The 19469-nt window shown below is 51.6% G+C and overlaps 1 protein-coding gene across 2 annotated transcripts; it reads right to left on the bottom strand.

The window, feature by feature from the left end:
• Window positions 1–7033: 7033 nt before the first annotated feature.
• SERPINA1 (serpin family A member 1) lies at window positions 7034–18974 on the bottom strand. Of its 2 annotated transcripts, none has more exons than XM_040257199.1 (5): window positions 18701–18974; window positions 10387–11030; window positions 9253–9523; window positions 8137–8284; window positions 7034–7310 (listed from the first exon to the last, which is right to left on the bottom strand). In XM_040257199.1, the coding sequence occupies exons 2-5, from the start codon at window positions 11024–11026 to the stop codon at window positions 7119–7121; spliced, it is 1251 nt and encodes a 416-aa protein (XP_040113133.1). In that variant the 5' UTR covers window positions 11027–11030; window positions 18701–18974; the 3' UTR covers window positions 7034–7118. The 2 variants fall into 2 exon arrangements, with proteins under 2 accessions (XP_040113133.1, XP_040113132.1); XM_040257198.1 differs by lacking the exon at window positions 18701–18974 and adding an exon at window positions 16406–16469.
• Between the last annotated feature and the right edge of the window lie 495 nt (window positions 18975–19469).

Below are 19469 nucleotides of genomic sequence, written 5' to 3'. Positions count from 1 at the left end.
AGGGATTCTTAAGAGTCTTCTCCAATACCACAGTTCAAAAGGATCAATTCTTCAGCACTCAGCTTTCTTTATAGTCCAACTCTCACATCCATACATGACCACTGGTAAAACCATAACCTTGACTAGACGGACCTTTGTTGTCAAAGTAATGTCTCTGCTTTTCAATATGCTGTCTAGTTTGGTCATAACTTTCCTTCCAAGGAGTAAGCGTCTTTTAATTTCATGGCTGTAATCACGATTGGGGAACTTGTCAAGGGATCCCAGGTTTTGTTGCAACAGGTTTGAGAGACCATACAAAAATCTCTTTATCTGTCACCTTTGGAGCTCAGATGCCTCTGTGTTCCTTGGGCTTCCAGGAGCCTGATGATCACGACCTTTAAGACTTACTGACAACAGCCCCTGAGGGTCAAGGCTGCTCAAACTAAACACTCACATGCAACCACAGCCCCCAGAGAGAAGGCTTTCCTGAGCTTCCTGGGGGTAGGGGGTGGTGGGTTTTGCAAACTAAAGCTTTTAGGATCAACAAGAGGCAAGCAGATAGAAGACAGGCCCTTGAACCCAGATAAGAAAGGGGAGGAGGTGACAGAAAAGCTAGCAGGGTTATCTGAGGAGTTAATGAATACACCTCAGCCTTTCAGAGGAGGTGTTCCAAGAGTGAGATCAAGGCCAGGGTCCATGCAGCAGGAGGTGGGGACCGGGGAGCAGAGGGGGAGACCTTGGGCTGTCCTCTGAAAATCTGGGGGACAGGCTATCAAGGGGGAAAGGGGATGAAAGGGGATCGCCTTTCTCCAGTGAGATAGCTGGGTTAAAGGGGAGCGTGAAATCTACAAGGCGAAGTCCAGAACTCTGGCTCTGGCTGGAGTTTAAACGAACAAGGTAAGGAAGAAGGATCTTCTCAAAAAATAAAAAATAAAACACAAAGAAAAAGAAAATAATGTTATCTATCTCAGAACACAAATGAAAACAAACAAACAAACAAAGAAAAAAGGAAAATTTCCTGAGACAGAAAAGCATTTTAGAGAACTTGGCTTGGGAATTGGGGCCTCTCCAAGGGGCCTCGTGCCCGCCTTCTGCAGGGGAGACACGCCGGTGAAGACCACTGAGACTACGGGGTTCTGTCCAAGTCTGGGGCGTGCGGGAGAAGGAGAACTGTAACTCTGAAACAGTCCTCCCCATCAGCCTGGTTATTACAGGGGCCTCCTGTGTGCTGGGACCCTTTTTTATTTTTCAGTTAAATATTCAGCTATATTTTTAAGTTGTTTGTGGCTACATTTTTTGCCTTTAACCATTTTATTACATTTACTTCCTCTACCTCGACTTTATTGAGATATAAACGACTTACAATATTACAGAAGTTTAAAGTGTACAATGATATTTGGAATTAACGTATACACACTTATTGTTGCTCTCGTTCAGTCACTAAGTTGTGTCCGACTCTTTTGAGACCCCATGGACAGGAGCCTGCCAGGCTCTTCTATCCATGGGATTTCCCAGGCAAGAATACTGGAGTGGGTTGCCATTTCCTTCTCCATGGGATCTTCCCCACCCAGGGATTGAACCTGTGTCTCCTGCTTGGCAGGCAGATTCTTTACCAGTGAGCCACCTGGGAGGCCCAACACATATACACAACTATATATAAGAAACCGAGTTCCCTGGTGGCTCAGTGGTAAAGAATCTGCGTACCAATGCAGGAGACAAGACTCAGGTGCCACGGGTTCGACCCTGGGTCAGCAAGTTCCTTTGGAGAAGGAAAGGACAACCCACTCCAGTATCCTTGCCTGGAGAATCCCGTGGACAGAGGAGCCTGGTGGGCTACAGTCCCTAGGGTCACAAAGAGTCACATACAATCAAATTGACTTAACACAGCACACGTATATAAAATAGATAATCAACAAAACCCTACAGTATAGCACAGAGAACTCAGTTCAATATTCTGTAATAACCTACATAGGAAAAGACTCTGAAAACCATGTCAATCCATCCTCCCCACCGACCATGCTGGGCAGAACTGCAAAGCCTCGACTGCCTGCTTTCAAATGCTGACCCTGGCAAATCGAAGTCAAACCTGTCCGTGCCTCAGTTTTCTCCTCTGTCAAGGTGGCCCAGCTTCACTCACTGTGTCAGCTCAGGATGGGCTGATGGAGAGCTACTCACGCAGGAAATGGAAATCCTCTCTTTCTCTGGGAGGCTTGCTGAGCTGGACTCGCCCCATAGACTGTCCCATGCTGGCACATACCCTTGCCTACTAATAGGGCAGTCTCACTGACTTTTTAAAGAATATTTATTTATGTTTAATTGATTGATGATTGCTTTACAACATTGGTTTGATTTTTGTAATACATCAACATGAATTACCCATAGGTGCTTGCTCCTTGAAAGAAAAACTATGACCAACCTAGACAGCATATTAAAAAGCAGAGACATTGCCAACAAAGGTCCATGTACTCAAAGCTATGGTTTTCCCAGTAGTCGTGTATGGATGTGAGAGTTGGACTATAAAGAAAGCTGAGCACGGAAGAACTGATGCTTTTGAACTGCGGTGTTGGAGGAGACTCCTGAGAGTAACTTGGACTCAAGGAGATCAAACCAGTCAATCCTAAAGGATATCAGTCCTGAATATTCATTGGAAAGACTGATGCTGAAGCTAAAACTCCAGTCTTTGGCCACCTGATTTGAAGAACTGACTCCTTGGAAAAAACCTTGATGTTGGGAAAGATTGAAGGCAGGAGGAGAAGTGGATGGCAAAGGATGAGTTGGTTGGATGGCATCACCAACTTGAAGGACATGAGTTTGAGCAAACTTCGGGAGTTGGTGATGGACAGGGAAGCCTGGCGTGCTGCAGTTCATGGGGTCACAAAGAGTCAGACACAACTGAGTGACTGAACTGAACCGAACCATAGGTGTACACATGTTCCCTCCTTCTTAAATCTCCCTCCCACCTCCTGCCCATTCCCACCCTCTAGGTTATTACAGAGCCCCGGTGTGACTTTTTTTGTTTGAACTGGATCCCCAATCCCATTCCCCATCCCTGAGATTAGGGGTTGGTTTCCCATGGCCACAACCCCTATCCTTAGGTGACCTAGGGGGTTTTTCAAATGTCGCCTTATTAATATAACAAAAAACACCTTTCTGGCGCTTATCAGTTAGGAAAATCCAAGGGTTTTAGGATCTCTGTGCAGAACTGGCATGAAGATGAAATACACATATTTATTTGTATTAATCATAATGTCACAACCTCATTCATCACCCATTATCCACAGCCACAGACCAGCATGTTTTGAAGGTGAGATCTGGGTCTCCTCCTATCCCAGGGAGCACAGATATCCAGAAAAGATTTGCTTGCTCTTGTATAGCTCATGCCCACCCCATGGGCTTGTGGAGAGGATCAGGAGATCTCCTGGAATGGAACTCAACATGTAATCAGTATTCTCCATTTCTAGACTAGCACACATGTGTGAGAAGCCAGATGCGTCTTTTTCATCTTCACTTTATGAATGAGGCTCAGATGACCCCACCAGTGGTGGCAGAGCCGGCACTTAACCTTAAAGGCTCATGTATTTATGATGAAAATCTAATGGGTATATATACTTTATTTTCCCCTGCCACTGATGGGGAGGTGTCAGTGTTCCTTCCACTTGGCTCTGTCTGAGCCCATGCTTGTGTCTTTCCCTCCCATCCATCTCAGGGCAGAGCTGAGTCCCTGTCTAGAACCCCCAGCAGCTGTGTTTCAGCTGGTGCTAGGGCAGTGAGCTGGACCCCGCCTAGACTGGCAGGTTGGAATTCTTCCTAAGGTCTGAGATGCACTGGGGAATAGTCGGCATTAGGGCAGCCCCAGCTGAAGAGAGAGGGACCTGCCTTCAGGCCTGTGCTGGGCAGGTCTTCCAACCCGCTGGATTGCGTTTCCCCATGTATACCTTGGGGATAACAAGTCCCAGCTGCGTCCTTCAAGGACCAATTTTGAGGGTCAGACTAGGTGGTGATTACATCTAAAAACTCTAAAGAATAGGCAATGCTGAGGCGTACGACTATCCTGCTTGGCTTGTGGCACACTATTGTCCCCCTTGTGACAAGGTTGCCCTGACCTTTGGCCTTGTGGGGGTGCCCCTACCCCTGCCCCCAGGGAGTGGACCCTGTTGGTTCCCATATGCACCAGTGAAATCTGCTCTGGGGTTTTAAGCTAGTTTGAACTGGGTCTCTGTCAACCAGAGTCCAGACTTATGTAACGACGGGCCACTTTTTTGTGAAATGATTGTATCTTAGGTGAATTCCCTGGACTCTCAGGAACTCCAAGTGGCCTATACTCCCCCAGAATGTCAGTGTTGGGAAGCATGCCACATTGCTTGCTCAAGGCTGTGAGCTCTTTAACCTTGGGTGGGAGGAATTCCAACAGATCCCGGCGCTCTTTTCCTTGCAGAGGCATCCTACTCGAGTGCCGTGGGCCCCAGCACTCCTCAGGGCTTGAGGAGAAATTTAGCACAACATTCAGAAAACTAGGATCATGGCATCCGGTCCCATCACTTCATGGCAAATAGATGAGGAAACAGTAGAAACAGTGGCTGACTTTATTTTTCTGGGCTCCAAAATCACTGCAGATGGTGATTGCAGCCATGAAATTAAAAGATGCTTACTCCTTGGAAAGAAAGTTATAACCAACTTAGACAGTATATTAAAAAGCAGAGACATTACTTTGACAACAAAGGTCCGTCTAGTCAAGGCTACGGTTTTTCCAGTGGTCATGTATGGATGTGAGACTTGGACTATAAAGAAAGCTGAGTGCTGAAGAAGTGATGCTTTTGAACTGTGGTGTTGGAGAAGACCCTTGAGAGTCCCTTGGACAGCAAGGAGATCCAACCAGTCCATCCTAAAGGAGATCAGCCCTGGGTGTTCATTGGAGGACTGATGTTGAAGCTGAAACTCCAGTACTTTGGCCACCTGATGCAAAGAGCTGACTCATTGGAAAAGACCCTAATGCTGGGAGGAATTGGGGGCAGGAGGAGAAGGGGATGACAGAGGATGAGACGGTTGGATGGCATCACTGACACGATGGACATGAGTTTTAGCAAACTCTGGGAGATAGTGGAGGACAGGGAGGCCTGGTGTGCTGCAGTCCATGGGGTTGCAGAGTCAGGCAGGACTGAGTGACTGAACAAGTTGTGTGTAGTCCGTCTGGTGTGATGGGGTGGGGTTTGGAGGAATAAGGAGAGCCTCTAAAGCCAACTTTGCCACTTGCCATGACCTTGAAAGAGATGACGAGCCTCTGAGTCTCAGTTTCTTCATCTGCACAAAGTGCCACACAGAAGAGCAGAGCAACTCCACTCTCACCATCACAGGGCTGCCATGAGGATTCAACAAGGACATGTTTGCACGGCTCCTCCCAGGGAGCCGGGCTTAGAGAAGGAGTTCAGAGAGTCAGCAAACCTTGTCCCTTCTACCCGCGCCCTCCTCTGTTGCCTTTAAAAAGCTGTTTTAGCACTCTGATGTGAACCTCACAGCAACTCAAGATATGTTTTGAGGAGGATATTGCAGATCAGAGAGGTCTGATGACTTTGCTAAAATCACACAGTCGGGAAATGGCAGAGTCTAGATTTGATCCAAGTTCTTTAGACCCTCAGGTCTGGCCTCATTCTGGGTGCTGGGCAATAGTTGTGTCCTTAATGGAATCTGTAGAAGTTGGAAGTCTCTAGGCAGAGAAAACTCAAGAGATGTGAGGCTTATTTGGGAAATGGTCTGATCTTCATCCATTATCTTCAGTTCTATGAAACTGCACAGATGTGGCCCTTGAATGGTATACATTTGACTTGAATGGTATACATTTGATGTGACTCAAGCCTGTTCTTTAGCTGTGCACTCATCCCAGTGAGAAGCTAGACAGTGATCATGGATTTGTGTAGGATGGGGCCGTACTTCTCCGGGACAAGTGTATTCCCGTGAGAGTTTGGGGAGCTGGCTCCTTCAGGCTGGGGTCCAGCCAGGCCTTCTGACTGCAGCAGCCCTCCTGTAGGGCCTTGGAGGGTGGGAAGGAGCCATGTGGCCCTCAATGAAAGGGACATCCTTTAACTGTGGCCTGGGAGCTGTGGTTTCCAGCCAGAGACCACAGGAAGGGTCCTGGAGTAGGAACACAGGAGCCAGACAAGTGAAATATGGCCCCTGACACAGCTTAGCTAAGGGGGGGCTGGGGCAGGAGGGCTGGGGGTTGACAGTCTGCTGTACTTCCCCTCCTGTGACTTTGGAATCACTGTCAGGACTTTCCAGAGCCATCCAGGGCACCTCGGCCACGTGATTAGGGAATACAAGAAGGCATAGGGTAAGTGGTCTTGTGGGGAGGAGGCTGACATCCTGGGGGAGTTTGAACAAGTGATATAGACCGGGACCTTTTCTTCATGGGGAAGATGAGACCTGCCTCTAGGAATGGCATGTTTGAGGGTCCTGGCACAGAGACGGAGTGACAAGGACCAAAATATGTGTTCCCAGTCCAGCCTCATGGGAAAGGGCCCCTGCAAACACCAACCAGAGCCTTTGGCAGGAGAGACCTGTGAGCGGTCAGTGTCCAAGCCTGGCTCAGGGACAAGGAGAGGACCCAATTCCTATCTCTGCTGCTGGAGACACTGCAGCCCAGTGTCCCCGTGTGAGCTGAAGGCTCTGGAAGCAGTGGCAGCCTGCAGCTGAGGGGTTCTAAGTGGGGGCCACAGTGAGACCAGTGGGAATGGGGCTGAGCAGGAGGACCCGGTGGATGCTGGGTGGAGGTGGGGGCCACAGGCTGGATTCCGAGCCTGTGGGGTTTCCCCCTGGGGACCCCAGAGGAGACCAGAAAGCCTGGAGCTTTTCCGTAGTGACTGGGGAGAGGCAGGAAGCTGTGGGATTCAGCTGACCTTTCAGCCTGGCCGAGCACAGGGTTGAGCAGCGTAAACGCTAAGGCATCTTAATGCAGTGGACACATGAAGGAGGGCCATGGCCCGGATTCCACACACATCCTGGGGATGCAAAGATAGACTCAGATGCAAGAGGACAAAGGGTTGACACGCCACACGCAAGCTCGGGCTAGGTCAGTCATCCTTTAATGCCATGGAGGGAAGGAGGGGACCTGGCCTGGGAGGGGAAAGCTGAACCCCGAGAGGCAGTTAGGCTTGGGTGGGATTCACCACCTTTCCCACGAAGAGGGGAGACTTGGTGTTTCTGTCATAGAGGATGCAGAGGAAGGGTCTGTTGAACTCGACGTCTGGGGGAAGGGACATGGGGATAGCTTCCAGAAATGTGGACCCGGCAGCTTCTGTCCCTTTCTCGTCGATGGTCAGCACAGCCTTGTGGAGCGCCTGGAAGGGGGAAAGCAACGAGGCTGCGTGTGAGTGGAGACAGGCCCCCACCCAGGCCTGGGAGCCAGGCGGGGAGGAGCGCCTTGCCCAGGGTGGGGCACGTGCTGGCCTCTCTCTTGGCCTCCTGTCCTTCCCCATCGCTGTCTACCTGGCCCTGCAGGGGACACACAAGGGGTGCTTGCAAGGTCTCTGTCTGATCCATGAGGGTACCCCAGCCTCTTCCTCACCAGCCTTCCTGAGAAACAGCCCATCACCTCGGGGGAGAGAGGATTTTCCTGCCCTCTGTCTCCTTGGCTCCCTCTCATTTCTGGAACCAGATACGAAGCTCCTTGGGGAGCAGGACTTTGAGGGGTGCTTCCATGTACCTTGTCCCCACCCAAGTACTCCGTTCACAAACAGTCACTGAACCGCAGCTGTTTTCTTGGCCACCTGTAATTCCCCTGAATAAACGGCATCTTTGGTTGAAATCACTCAGACTCGGTGATTTGCCAGTAGTTCCCGGAGTCTCAGATGCAGGGGCCAAAGAGTCTTGGCAATCCCCGAGCCTAAGTCTCTCTCTGTAAGTAGGAGGTTATAGGGACCCAAAAAAGGGAAGTCCCCCGCCAAGGATGAGACAGAGAGTAAGTGACACAACCTCGAGCCGAGCACGTGAGGCCACCTCCTCCCCTCCGTCAGCTGACCACACTGCTGTCGTGGTGGAGCGATGGCATTCCTCAGGGGCCTCAGTCTGCAGGCATGCCTGCGTCTTTCTGCCCCTTCCTCAGCCTCGCCCCAGAGCTGCGTCCCCGCATGCATTCTGACCTACAGACGTCAGGGACACACTCACCTTGGACACCTTCAGAGGCTGTTCCTCGGTGATCCCTGAGAGGTCAGCCCTGTTGCTGAAGACCGTGTTGATGCCCAGTTCACCCAGGACAGTTTTCAGATTGTACGTTTCAGAAATGGACAGTTTGGGCAAATGTAAATTGGCAGAACTGTCATAAAAAAAAAAAAAAGTCACAGAGTCAAAAGTGCTTCCTTTTCTGGTTGTTCTTTCCAGTTGGCGGCCTCTCCGCCTGCTCTCACACTTTGGCTTATTCCACTTTTAGTTTCTCTACGCCCAGGGTCAGAGGATATTAGAATCAGAGTGATCCTCTTGTCCTGCAGAGCCTCTCAAGGGCCACCTCCTCTGAGAAGGCCTCCCGGACGATCCAGGGTGTCCTCTGGAAGGACTGTACTCTGCTTCCCTGTAGGGTTTGGTCGCGCCCCCTAGACTGGGACTCCTCCAGGGCCATGATCCCAGGGGACTGTGGGGTGTGGTGGCAGGTCCTGAGTGACATCTTTTGAGGGTGTGAGGAGTACTTCTCTGTATTTTCATCTTTGTTTTATGTTATACATGATAAAATTGCTCATCCGGGCCTGGGCATATTTACAAACACAGAGACAGGTACTGATATGGAGGGCATGATGGGGACCTGGTTGAACCACACTCATCTAATGACAGAGGAATCAGAACCAGCCTCAAACAGGTCCTGGAGTTTCTTGCTCTGGGCGTTGGTTTTTCAGCCTCTCCAAGCATTTCTTCCCCCTCCCCCACCCCCATCCTGCCGTGGACTTTTTAGCCTGTAATCCACACTCTATCCTGTAATCTACATTCAACTGCCACCTTTGCCAGGAAGCCCATCCTCTTCTTTCTGGGTTTGCCAACAACATGTGTTGACATTGTTCTCCCTGTGCACCAGGAAGGGGCAGTGTCCAGGCTGGGGAGGAAGTCCTCAAGGACAGAACTTTCACTCCTCACCCCTGGGCACCAGCCCTCTCCTAAAGTCTGCCTGGTACCATGTGCATGCATTCTGGTGAAGCAGACGCACAGCGGTCATGGCTGTGGTCGGTGGGTCTATCCCCCCACCCTCTGACCAGACCAGATGTGGCAGCTCCCGGGTCGGTCTGTTTGGGAGGTCACCTTGCATATTTCTTTTCCAGGAACTTGGCGAGGAGTTCATTGTTGAGCTTGTCTTCCAGCTGCTGCAGTTTCCCCAGGTCGGGCAGGATGAAGCAGGCAGTGACGTTGCCCACGTAGTCCAACAGCAGCACCCAGCTGGCGAGCTTGTCGCAATAGTGGAGGTCAAACATGCCCAGGCGGTTCATCATGGGCACCTTCACGGTGGTTTGCTCATTCACGTGGAAGTCCCTCTCCGTGGTGTGCTCCATCTCGAAGGGCTTCTCCCATTTTCCTGGAGAGAAGAGATAGCAGACGTCAGCCAAGGGTGGGAGAAGGTTTAATAACAGTGGGAGAATAAAGGAGCCTTGAGCCTCCTGGTGAGGTGCTTCTCTCTGAGCCTGATTTGCGTGTGTGCTCGTGTCCAACTCTATGCGACCCCATGGACTGTAGCCCACCAGGCTCTTCTGTCGATAGGATTCCCTAGGCAAGAATACTAGAGGGCTTTGCCATTTCCTACTTCAGGGGAGCTTCCTGACCCAGGGATCAAACCCACATCTCCTGGGCTCCTGTGCTCCTGCATTGGAAGGTGGATTCTTTACCGCTGAGCCACCTGGGAAGCCCCAAACCTCAGTTTTACCATCTGTAAAATGGGTCTAAAGTGAACCAGCAGTCTACAGAAAAGACTATGGGGGAGAATAATGCAAGGCTGGTATAGGATCCAGAATTTCAATTTCGTGGAGGCTCATGTGGTAGAGGAAGCATTTGAATCTTGGTCTTCCTGACTCCAAAAGTGTCACTACTTCCTCTGCGCTGCAGTTGTCGGAAGTGTGGTTCGGGGTTTGTTTTCCTGACTCTATTTTGGGAGGCACTGCATATCATACACCTCTTGCTGGTGGGAATTTGAAGTGCATGTTAGGTCATTTAGGGCTCTGAAAAGTCCTGCAGAGATGAAGGTACTTTGTTTAATCCATAATTCCCTAACCCTATTTGATCACAGGAAGTTTTAGTGGTCGTGTGTGGAAAATTGAATAACACATGCAGAGATGCACGGCTATATCCCATTCTGTGCTGCCAGGAAAGTTAAGAACTGAGTGTTTGAGAATATTTTGGGGGTGTTTCTGTGCAAAAAAGCTCAGACTGGTTATGCAACCTTACCTTTAAAGGATATGTAATTCACCAGAGCAAAAACTGTGTCTTGGTCAAGATCCTTTACCAAATCCACAATTTTTCCATGGCTTCCTTTCTCTACATAATCATTGATCTTCTTCTTGGCCTCCTCAGCATCCCTGAAGTTGATGGAGAAGGCTTCAGAGTGATACAGATTCTTGACATCCTCCAAAAATGTATCCACTAGTTTTGCACTCTCACTGATGAACAGACCATTGCCAGTGGTCAGTTGCAGCTGGTGGTTTGGCTGGTTGAGGGTGTGGAGAAGATGCTGAAAGCCTTTGTGGATCTCAGCCTCTGCTAGCTCAGTGAGGTTGAAACCCAGGCCCTCCAGGATCTCAGTGTGAGTGTCGCCCTTGGCTCCCAGGGAAAGCATCGCAAAGGCTGAAGCGATGCTCACTGGGGAGAAGAAGATGTTGCTGGTGTTGGACTGATGGGCCAACTGGTGGTATATGCTGAAGGCAAAGTTGGCCAGGTTGGGGGCAATCTTGTGGCAGGCTGCTTCCTGGTGGGATGTATCATCTGTCTCTTGGACAGCGTGTCCTTGGAGATCATCAGCCAGGGAGATGGGGGCCAGGCAGCACAGGGCTGCCAGCAGCAGAAGGCCCCGCATGATGGAGGGTGCCATTATCCTGCAAGAGAGAGAAGGGTACCATGCCTAGGTCAGACCATACAGTGAGTTCCTTGGCCACTGACTGATGCCAGCTCAAAGCAACCAGTTTATCGAGGATCTATATATATGCCAAACACTCTTCTATGTCGGCATCATTGAAAGACTCAGAACAATGGCAGGGATTTGATGGCACTTATTGCATGCCAAATTCCATCCTCAGCTCTTCATTGTCTTATCTCACCCTGTTCCGGTAACAGTCCTCTGACCTAGGTCATGCGACACTCCTGGGCTTACAGATGAGGCCAGTCTCCTGGAGGTTAAGTCACTTGTCCAGGGTTCCAGGACAGACAAGTAGCAGAATCAGAATCACACTCCCAGGTCGCCTGGGTCTGGAGTGGGCTCTGCTAATATCCACAATGACCCCAAGGTGTAAGTGCCGCTGGCCTTATTTTGGGAAGAGGAAACTGAGGGAGAGGAAGTGGTTAATGACCCAGGAGGTGGGCCGAATTGGACTCAGGGATGATTGGATCTGGAACGGCCCTAGGAGGACTTCCACTCAAATCTGTTACCTAATGGATAGAGGGGTGACAGCCCAGAGTGGGAGGGATCTTGCTTCAATGACACACAGCAGGAACACAGAGGAGCTGTGAGGAAACCCAGCTGGGGCGGGGGCCTGTACCCCAACACTCACAATGAACCTCAGCCCCTGGAGATGTTCCTGAGCTGGAGGGCTGCCCTCACAGTGAGTCTGTGGCCTCAGTCACAGGACTGTGCTGACGGTCAGCTTAGCTACCCACCCTGCTTGCCTCCTCTGTCCCAGCTCTGTGCTCAGCACGCTTGTGGGTGATGAAGGTCCTGGCTCCTCCAGCCAAGTGGAATTTGTCTTTGTGTGTCGGGGGTGGGGTGGGTGGGTAAGAGCTGGAAAAGCATCTTTTCCTTTTCAGACAGACTTGGCTTCTAATCTAGGTCTCTGTCACCACCTGCTGTGTGACCTTGGATGAGTTGCTTAGTTTCTCTGGTCCTCACTTTGTCACAGGCAGAAAGTCAGATTTGGGGGATCTTTGAAAGTAAGACCTTCACTAAGTCTAGCCTCCCCACCTTACGTTGAAAGCCCCTGAGAGAGCAGATGGCCTTGAAGGAGAGGCTGGTAGATGGGCAAGCAGAAGCCCTCAGAGGATGACTGGGAGGAAGACGAGCTCCATGGCTGGTCGGGGGGGGACAACAGGGAATGGCAAGGCCTGTGGCTGGCCCAGCAAGTCAGGCTCCATCTAGTGATCGTCAAAGTCAGTGTCTCCTGCAGCAACACAGGACCAGCTCTGCCCCCCAGAGCTCCCTCCGCTCCGCACAGACCCCTGCCTTGGGCCACCAGGCCGAGGTCTCCTGAGTACCACGTGCTCTCTTCCCAGATAAAGGAACTGAGGTTCAAGCAGAGGAGAGGGTGTGCCTGCAACCACAGAGCTGGCTATTGATACTAGTCACACAACTAAAGCCATCATTTTAATAAAATACAAAGACAAAGGAGCTCTTGAACTTGGCATATGAAGACCTGAGGTGAAAAAGTTGTAAACAAAGAATGCTGGGTTTTACTTACCTCCTTGGACTTAAAGTTTCTTTCCAATAAACAACAAGATGAAGCGCAAAACTGGTTTCTTTCCATTACCTTTTTTTTTTTTTTTTCTGGACTTCAGGCCTCTAAATAACCCAAATAGAGGAGACCACAGATTATGTAATACCTGTTTATATTTTTCATAAACTAGCCAGTGGTTTTAGAGCTGAAGATGGTGCTGAGATTAATTCTGTATATTTCCATCGCCCTTGGGTTTCTCGCTACCTCCCCGCTGGATTTTGGTGTGGTCCTTCATGGTTGATGGAAATTCCCCATCTTGGCGAGGCTCAGAGATGATGAGGGATTTGAACTCTGCACGGTGGGGACACTACATATGACAATTGGCCTCAGAGTCAGAGGCTGAGGCTTCTCGTCCGCACAGAGCTGCCTCTGTCCGCTTGGCCTTGGGTAAGCATTTACTTGTTTGGGGGCCTCACTCTGCCCAGCTGTATAAACTGAGGTTAAGGGAAACCTAAATGAGGTCCCTGTGTACCAATGCTGGGAATTTTAATTAGAGGGGTATCTGGGTTTGGTGGAACAAGATGGACTGAAGCTTCCCATGGGGTCACAGGGTGAGTGAGGTGCCGTCCTGCCAAGAGGGATGTTGGCCTTAAGAAGGTAACAAGGCTGGTGTGGGGCTGAGGGGAAGAGGGGCTACAGCTGGGGTGAGCACCTCCCTGCCCCCACCCCATCCTTCTGCCTTGGGGTTACATCACCTCCTCTGGCTTCCTCCTCTTACAGTAAACGGCCTGAGGCCAGGAAGGGGTCAGAGCCCTGGCAAGGCTACGCAGTGAGTCAGGGACAAAGCTGGCTGGAGCAGGGCTTGGTTTCCCCACCTCTCGAACTACAGATGGGACAGTGTGCCCCCAGATCAATTCAATGGGTGTCAGAGTTAGGTCACCAACACTCTGACATCAGTCTTGAGACTCTATTGGCTCCCTTTTGCCTCCCAGTCTGTTCCTTAGAACTTCGGGTGCCCAAGACCTCTCTCTCCTCTCCCTTCTAACAAAGGCAGTCCCTTCCCCCAAGCCCCCAATCCTAGTGCTGGGGAGCCAACCAGAGATGCGAGAGGAAACGGTGAAGCGCCCAGAGGTGCAGGGATCAAACTTCAAATCAGTAGAATGAAGATGTCACAGTGACACTTGCGGAGTCTGGGGTAGGTCGGGGCCAGTGAATGAGCTGTCCCTTTGCCTTATCTCATGCCCTTTCTTTCCCCCAGGATATAAGACGAGTGACCAAGAGAGACCCAGTGGGATCCAGGGAAGTGACTGTGACCTAAGGTCACAACCTACTGACACCTGGGTAAGCCCAGGGTGACTCAGCCCCACCACTTACAGGTAAGTGGCCTTGGGCAAGTGATTGCTCTTGGAGCCTCGCCTCCCTGTAAGTGGAGAAAAGAATCTCTTGCAAGGCAGGTGTGAGGGACGGATAAGGTGATGAGTGAGTGAGCCTCTAGCAGGTGTGGAAGCCCTACCTGTGCACAGAGAGGGTTCAAGGTAGAGAACTGGCAGATTTCTTCCGGGCCAGTCAGCCGCACTGCTCAGGGCCAGAGAGGGGAACCCTGCTCTGCAGAGAATGGCCTCTGAGTTTAGAAAATGTTCAGTTCAATTCTCCAGATCTTTATTCATTGACCATTAGCTGCCAAACCCTATTCTTAGCAAACGTCAGCATGAGCATCCTCCTCCTCTTCGTGAACCGCAGGCATCCACCCACTGTCTCATCTTCCCTCAGAGCTTACCCTGAGAGGTGGGAGTTATTATTGGCCCCATTTTGTAGATGGAGACAGCAAGGAGATCGAACCAGTCTGTCCTAAAGGAAATCAGTCCTGAATATTCATTGGAAGGACTGCTGCTGAAGCTGAAGTTCCAATACTTTGGTCACCTGATGCAAAGAGCTGACTCACTGGGAAAGACCCTGATGCTGAAAGATTGAGGCTAGGAGGAGACAGGGGCGACAGAGGCGGAAATGATTGGATGGCATCACCAACTCAATGGCCATGAGTTTGAGGAAGGTCCAGGAGATGGTGAAGGACAGGGAAGCCTGGGGTGCTGCAGCTTACAGAATCACAAAGAACTGGACATGCCTGAGCAACTGAACAACAACATAGATGGAGAAATCGAGGGCTGTAGAAGTTAGATAAATGACTGAAAATCACAGAACTGAACTGGTGGCTTACAGAGCTAGTGTTTTGTGTGTGCAGCATGTGGGATCTTAGTTCCCTGACCAAGAATCAAACTTGTGCTTCCTGCAGTGGAAGTGAGGAGTCTTAATCACTGAACCACAAGGGAAGTTTCTACAGAACCGAATTTAATCCTGGGTGTTTTGATCCCTGAATTTTGCATTTAGCCCTTCTCCGTGTACAAAGCTGAAGGCAGAGGCCTCAGAACAGAAAACCTCAGGGGTGACCTGGCTGAACAAAGAAGGACAGCGTCATTTTGTGGCTAAGATTGGAGGCTATGAGGCCAGAATGCCCACGCTCAATTTGCTATCAGTTCTGTGACCTTGGACTAATTACTCAACCTCTCTGAACCTCAGTTTCCCAGTGATGATATGGGTGTACTTCCCCTAAAAGACTATTATGCAAATGAAATAGGTGCAAAGTGCCAAGAAATGCCTGGCACACTGTCAGTTCTCAGAAGCATCAGTTGTTATCGACACTGTGGCTCTTTCAGGATCCTCTAAAAGAGTCTGGTTGCCTTGGCTTGGGTCATATTTGTATTCCATCTCCAAACACCAGTGATGGAAAAATCATATCCTTCCTAAAGTCCAGAGATCAAAGGCAGTGGGAGTGGGGTAGGGCAGGAGGGCCAAAGTTATCTATGCTTTGCCCAAAAGGGCAGAGAGGATGAGCGACTGTCCAAGGTCATCCAGCATCAGAGGTGACTCAAAGCCAACCCAGGCTTCCCATTCCTCAGCTGGTGCCTGAGACCAAAGGGATGATTTTGCAATGGGCATGAGGGGAGAAGCAGGGATTCTGGAGGGGATTCAGCCTAAGCTTGAATCCTAGATGGTGTAAGTGGGGGCAAAGGATGAACCTCCCTGTCCCAGAAGTCTTCATCTGTCAAATGGGAACGCCACGGTAACTACCTCAGAGGATTGCCATGAGGCTTAAATAGAGGCTGCCTGTGCAGAGTGGGGGCTCAGGAATATAGCTCAACGCTCACCCCCCAGGACAGTGCCCTCCCCAGCTCCCCATCTTCTGCGGCACACAAGGATGGCCAGGGGCCCACTGTGCACAGGGGGGCCTGCTTTGGTAACTCCAGGCTGAGACCTGGTGCGGTTCTGTTCTGGGCACTGCTGCAGACAATGGAAGCATGATGAACAGCTGAAACTCAGAGCTTCTGGTCCTACCTGGCTTCCCTACCAGGTTGCTCTGTGAGCCTGGGCTACTCACTGTCCCTCCCTGAGCCTTATTGTTCTCATCTGTAGAAGCGAGAAAAGATACACACCCGAGCAAATGCAGAGGCGGCGAGACCTACAGAAGACCACCGACGGGAAAGATACAGGAGCTGTGCCAGCAGAAACATACTCCCTCCTAGGTCGCTGGATGCCGAAGCCAGCCCCCACCCCCTCACTTTCACTTCAGCTCGCAGAGGGCCACTTTAGCCACTGGGAGGAATTGGGGAGGCTCTGGATAGGCTTGGGAAGCAGGAAAGGACCCCTAGGGCTGCTGTTACTATGACAACAGATGGCCCGGCCCCAGCCTGCTCCATCCTCCTTGCATCCCCAAGGCTTGCCTGGGGAGCGCAGGGTCCTGGAGGCCCCTGGCCAGTGGAAGGCATACTTACGATTCACTGTCCCAGATCAGGGCTGGTGACTGAGGCCGAGGAGACAGAGCCCTGTCCTTGCCCGTATTTAACCACTGGACCCAGAAGGGCGAAGGGGGAGGCTGCTGGTAAACATTAACCAAGGTCACCCCAGTTATCAGAGAAACAAACAAGGACTAAGTCCATCGGCCGGACACTGAACTGCCTGCTCACGTTGTCCAGCGGTGCTCCTTCTGGGCGGCATGCAGCCCTGTGCTCCATACCCCGAGAAAGTCTTTGTGCCCAGCTCATAAACCACAGCATCCTGCATCCAAGCTGGGGTGGCACTGATGCCGACATTCTGGAGATGGCATGATTTTGCTGGCCTGCAATCCACTGGGGAGCTCTCAGTTGCTGCTTAATCAATAGCAATAGCTACCATTGATGGAGCTTGAAATGCCCCATGCCCACTGCTGGGACTTCCCTGGTAGTCCAGTGGTTAAGAATTTGCCTGCCAGTGCAGGGGAAATAGGTTCGATCCCTGGTCAGGAGAGATTCCGTATGCTGTGGGGCAACTAAGCCCATACAGCGACTGCTGGAGCCTGTGCCCTAGAGACCGTGGCCCATAACCCCGAAGCCACTGAGATGGGAAGGCCGTGCACCGCAACGAGAGTCGCCCCTTTGCCACAGCTAGAGGAAGCAGAGACAAAGAGCCAGCGCAGCCAAAAAAAAAAATTAAAAAACAAACAAACAAAAAAAGGGCCCACTGCTGAAGATGCAAGGGGTAGAGAATGTTATGAGCTCAGCTGGCAGATAGAGAAGCTGGTCATCTACCTAAAGTCACCAAGCAGACACAAAACCACTCTCACCTTCCCTGGAAAGAAAATGGGTCCTGACTGCAGTTGACACAGCTACCTAAGGCTGATACGGGTGGCGTGGGCACAGGCCCGGGGTCAGAGAGGAAATCTACAGAGAGTTGTATGGCCTCAGGCAAGCTGGTCCATCTTTCTGAAACATGGGGTAGTTTCATTTGCATCCTAAGGCTTTGGAGGTCCCACTTCCAGCTCATTGTCAGGGATATGGAAATCACTTATGTAAAGCACCGGGCACACACTAGGCTCTTGATTTTGATCTGCACAGCCCTCTGCTCACACCTGCTCACCAAGCTTCTCCAGGTGGGAGGAGGTGCAATTCCTGGCCAGCCTCAGGCCTGTTTCTGTTTCCGCTGGATCTGGTTTCCGGCCAGCTAACTCGACCCACAGGCTGCCTGAATTTTCCTGGGACCTGTGGCTCCACCCAGGAGCTACGGCCGGCTTTTGGGGGCCCTGGTGGTGGCCAGGGTGGTAGTGTGGGATTGAGGCCAGTGGGGCCCTACTGGGGTGGTGCATGTGGTGTGATGCCAGCCGCCTTGGGCTTTTCAGTGGGTTAGAGTCCATTTAGAAGCCTGAGGCAGTTGGCATCACACTGTGTGCACCACCCTACACGCCCTTGGCATGCCATGTACACTCTGTATTTGTTGAGCCAGTGGACAAGTGTGTCTTTGTCCTCCGCTCATCCCCTGGCCCCAGCTATGGGACTGTGCCTGGCGAATAGCCTGTAGGTTCCTCTAGCACACAGATTTAGACCAGGGAACCCAGCATCCCCACTTACTGGCTGTGAGATCTCAGGTGAGTCATTTAATCGCTTCATGCCTCAGTTTCCCCATCTGTAAAATGGGGATGTGACAGTTCGTACCTCGCTGCGCTGCTGCGAGGATTAAATGCAGCAGTTTCAGAGCTCAGAGCCCAGTGTTGGGGGCACATGGTAAGCCCTGTGCCCGTGGGTCTCCCTGCTGTGATTCTAGGTGGGTGGTCTGGGGATGAGGGGAGCGTTCCAGGAGCTTCCCTCCAGGCTTCCCTTACTCAGTCCTCTCAGTGTCCCTGTGAGGGGAGTGTGTACCACCCCCCGCCCCATATAGGAGCAGAAACGAGTTCAGGGAGAGAAGGACTCTCCGCTCCCATCTCTCCGGACTCTCCGATTCCACAAGCTAGCTTCAGAACACTGACTTTCTCCTGAGCTGGCTGAAGGGGTTTCTTACCCAGGGCTCTGCATCTACCTGTAGCTTGAAGACCTAGGGTGTGATGAAACAAGGCTTGCCCTCCGTACCTCCTGGACATTTGTTCCCCTCCCCGTGCCTCAGTTTCCCCATCTGTAAAATGGCCTCCCTCCACGCCTGACTGCACCTCTCAGCTCTCGCACTGAGTGGGTGTAGGCAAGTGTCCAGGCTGTTGCCACGCTTAGTGCCTCTCAGCCTGGTGGTCTGGGGCAGGTAGGAAGGTGCCCCCCCAACCCCCTTACCTTCAATGCCAGGTTCTTGTGGCAGAAGGAACTCCTCCTCCACTGGAGCTCCTGGAGGCAGTGTGTGCCCTGAGCGCGGCGCCCAGGCTCTGCCAGCGCAGGAGGAAGGAGCTTCTGGGTGGTTCAGGCAGCAGGTCTGGGAGGGGTGGGGACCCTGGGCAGGAAGCCGCCTTGCACAAAGCTGCCAGGAGTCAGGCAGATGCCAGAAAGCCCTTCCCAGCCCAGGAGGTAGTCCTGTGTGTCACCTGTTGTCCCTGCTGTGTCTGGCTGTGTGACCCAGGATGAATCACCCCGTGCCTTTGAGCTTCTGTAAGCGGGCTGGTAGCACCTGGCAGAGCAGATTAAAGGGCATGACAGGTGTCTCCTTTTGGCCCAGAGCCGGGCACCAACGTTTTGGCAGGTTTTCAGGGCCACCTGTGGAGGGAGGCAGCCTAAGCCACCTCTGAAATGCACAAGGGGAGCCCCACAGAGACTGAGATGGGCTGTGTTTATTGGGGAGGGTGTGTTACAGAGGCTGGCTGCAGGAAGAAGGGATGTAAGACATCAGGGGGGACTGGGGCACTTGGAGGAGGAGTGAAGAAAGGGCATGAGGCAGGGCCTGGGAGAAAGTGAGGGGCTCTGGGTTGGGACCTGTTCCTTTTGAGTCCAGGGCTCCACGCTCAGCCCTTCCTCATCTCCCCATCCTCCCACTGCCCACTTCTGTAGTATTTCACGCTGCAGAGAGCTCCTCTGGATGTGCATCCTGGGAAGGAGGGGTGGGACGATCTGG

This window comes from Oryx dammah, unplaced genomic scaffold (assembly GCF_014754425.2).
Source record: "Oryx dammah isolate SB20612 unplaced genomic scaffold, SCBI_Odam_1.1 HiC_scaffold_16, whole genome shotgun sequence".
NCBI classification, from domain to species: Eukaryota; Metazoa; Chordata; class Mammalia; order Artiodactyla; family Bovidae; genus Oryx; species Oryx dammah.
Note: the sequence above shows the minus strand (reverse complement) of the source record. Positions and strands in the feature narration are given on the sequence as shown.